This window comes from Lutjanus erythropterus, chromosome 10 (genome assembly GCF_056507025.1).
Source record: "Lutjanus erythropterus isolate fLutEry1 chromosome 10, fLutEry1.hap2, whole genome shotgun sequence".
Classification (NCBI taxonomy): domain Eukaryota; kingdom Metazoa; phylum Chordata; class Actinopteri; order Lutjaniformes; family Lutjanidae; genus Lutjanus; species Lutjanus erythropterus.
In genome coordinates, this window is record NC_139326.1 from 16572859 (window position 1) to 16575138 (window position 2280).

Here is a 2280-nt window from a genome sequence, read left to right on the forward strand (position 1 = left end):
TTTAAATGTAATGTTAAATTTTTCTTTAAAACACTACTCATTGCCATTCTAACTGACTGACTGTGTTCAGTTCTACTAAGCTGTAGATGACTGAAAACAATCTAGTACTTGCATTTGCCAAGAGGTTGCAGAACAGAGATCATAAAGTTGTTGATTATTATGAAAATTTGGGTGGGAGACCAGAATAAGGAGTAAATAAAGTCTGACTGGCTTTGATAGACGTAAAACATGTGAATGTGAGGGAAGACCAAAAAACGACTTCAACACAGCAGCAGTAGTTCAGGTTATGACAGCTTTATTCAGTGCAAGGAGAATCTAATAGCAGGAGTCGGTGATGCGCCTCATGCTCATGAACCTCATGCCGCTGCCGCCCATGTTCATGAAGTTCCTGTACTCGCCGGGCCTCATGTACATCATCCTGCCTCTGTAGTGGGGCTGCTCGTACATCAGCCAGTGGCCCTCCATCACGTTGCAGGACATGCAGTTGGACATGCGGTAACGGTCCATGATGTTGTCACAGTCGTCCATCAGCTCGTACATCTGACCACCGAAGTTCTCCCTCTCGTAGATCCTCATCCTGTAGGAGCCCCTGTGCTGTGGAGCAGAGGAAGAGGAGGAGTGGGATTAACTGGTGTCTCAGTGTCCAGCAGCTCTATAAGGCCTGCTGTAAGAAATAATGATATATCATATACAGCAGATCCAGCCAGGCGTGAGATCTTACCATGGGGATCATGCGGCAGGACCTGATGCAGTCGCTCATGCCCATCATGCTCATGTAGTCGGCGTACTCGCCCCTCCTCATGAAGTACTGGTTGCCCATGTAGTTGGTGCGGTCGTAGACCATGAAGCAGCCTCTCTCCACCCTGCAGGAGTGGCACCTGCTCAGGTAGGAGGACATGTCTGGGCAGTCGCTCATGCACTCATAGGAACGACCCTGGAAGTTCCTCTCCTCGTAGAAGATGATCTGAGGGGGAGCCGGGGAGGGAAAGGCTTTGGTTAGCACATCAGAGGTACATGACAGGTGCAGGACACACAAGTTCAAGATTAAAGGTAAAAATATATATTTTATTATGTCAAAATGTTTAGTGTCAGATCCAGCTTTCTTTGGATGTAATTCTGACCCTATAACGCTCCACAGAGGTGAGGAGAACTGCAGATCTGGTAATTCTTTGTGGATGTTTGATTCATTACTATTAATGATATTGACTATATTAGCTTTAACGTATTACTGATAAAGAAACCATATAGTACATTACGAAAACAGAGACGAGAGCTTACCCTGCTCATCATGTTCATTCCGGTGGAAGTCATTTTGTCGGTCAGTGGGCTGCTGCTGGAGCTGCTGCTGCTGCTGCTGTTCTTGCACCAAACTGTACCCTACCTGGTTTAACCCTTTCCTTTTATACCTGGCCCATAGCCTGGCCCTTTGTCCGAAAGTCCCGAGTCAGCAGCAGTGCCATAGAGATGTACAGAATATGAGGGGACTGTCCACATTTCCAGGGGCCGGCGGGCTCAGAAATCCTTTCAGTGGTCGTTTCTCGCACAGCGTGGGAGGTCACAGAAGGGGTGAAAAGGTGAAAAGGTTAACAATCAGAGGTCACACCTTTACATTTTAACTCATTGTTACGCACACTGGTTTGTCAGCAACAATGTTTTTTCTGTTGTTTTTCGCTCCTGACAGTTAGCGTGTCATTTGTAAAGTCACTGACTGTTGCACACAGTAGTTCACGTGGAAAGCTTTTGTATGCACTCTCTTTTCATAACACCCGGTGACAGACCGTCACGTTATATTTTTTGTTACACATGAAAAAAGGAGTAATAAATAATAAACATCAAAACCTGTATGTGAAATATATGTTTTTAGTGAGCGGAGGAATGTTGTGTAAGTGACTTTGAGATTGATTGTGTGGGTAAATAAAACAGAAGTCAGTAATGAAGAGGTATTTCAATACATAAAAACATAAAGAATGGTTGTGTGAGAGGTGAGGGAAATGGAAATGAGATGAAAGTTTATTTTCAAAAACAAAACCTGTTTATTTTTTATCATGCTGCTTATGTACATCTCTCGACATTAATTAGCAGAGCATTATTAAATATAAAGATTTATTGCTTGCTTTATTTTGCTAAAAAGGCTAAAATTTCCACATGTCTCTATACCAATAAACATTTTGAATACTAAAATGTATGAATTAGAGAATATAATTATTTAAACTTGATGTTCAACAATATTTTAGTGAATATTCAGATTATTGTCACAGTTTGATTTGTATAAGTTAACGG

At 42.5% G+C, this 2280-nt stretch overlaps 1 protein-coding gene across 1 annotated transcript; it reads right to left on the reverse strand.

Moving 5' to 3' along the window:
- Nucleotides 1-278: 278 nt before the first annotated feature.
- On the reverse strand, nucleotides 279-1432 carry LOC146320216 (gamma-crystallin M2-like). The gene is made up of 3 exons (XM_084728407.1): nucleotides 1279-1432; nucleotides 722-964; nucleotides 279-594 (listed from the first exon to the last, which is right to left on the reverse strand). The coding sequence occupies exons 1-3, from the start codon at nucleotides 1309-1311 to the stop codon at nucleotides 316-318; spliced, it is 555 nt and encodes a 184-aa protein (XP_084584533.1). The 5' UTR covers nucleotides 1312-1432; the 3' UTR covers nucleotides 279-315.
- Between the last annotated feature and the right edge of the window lie 848 nt (nucleotides 1433-2280).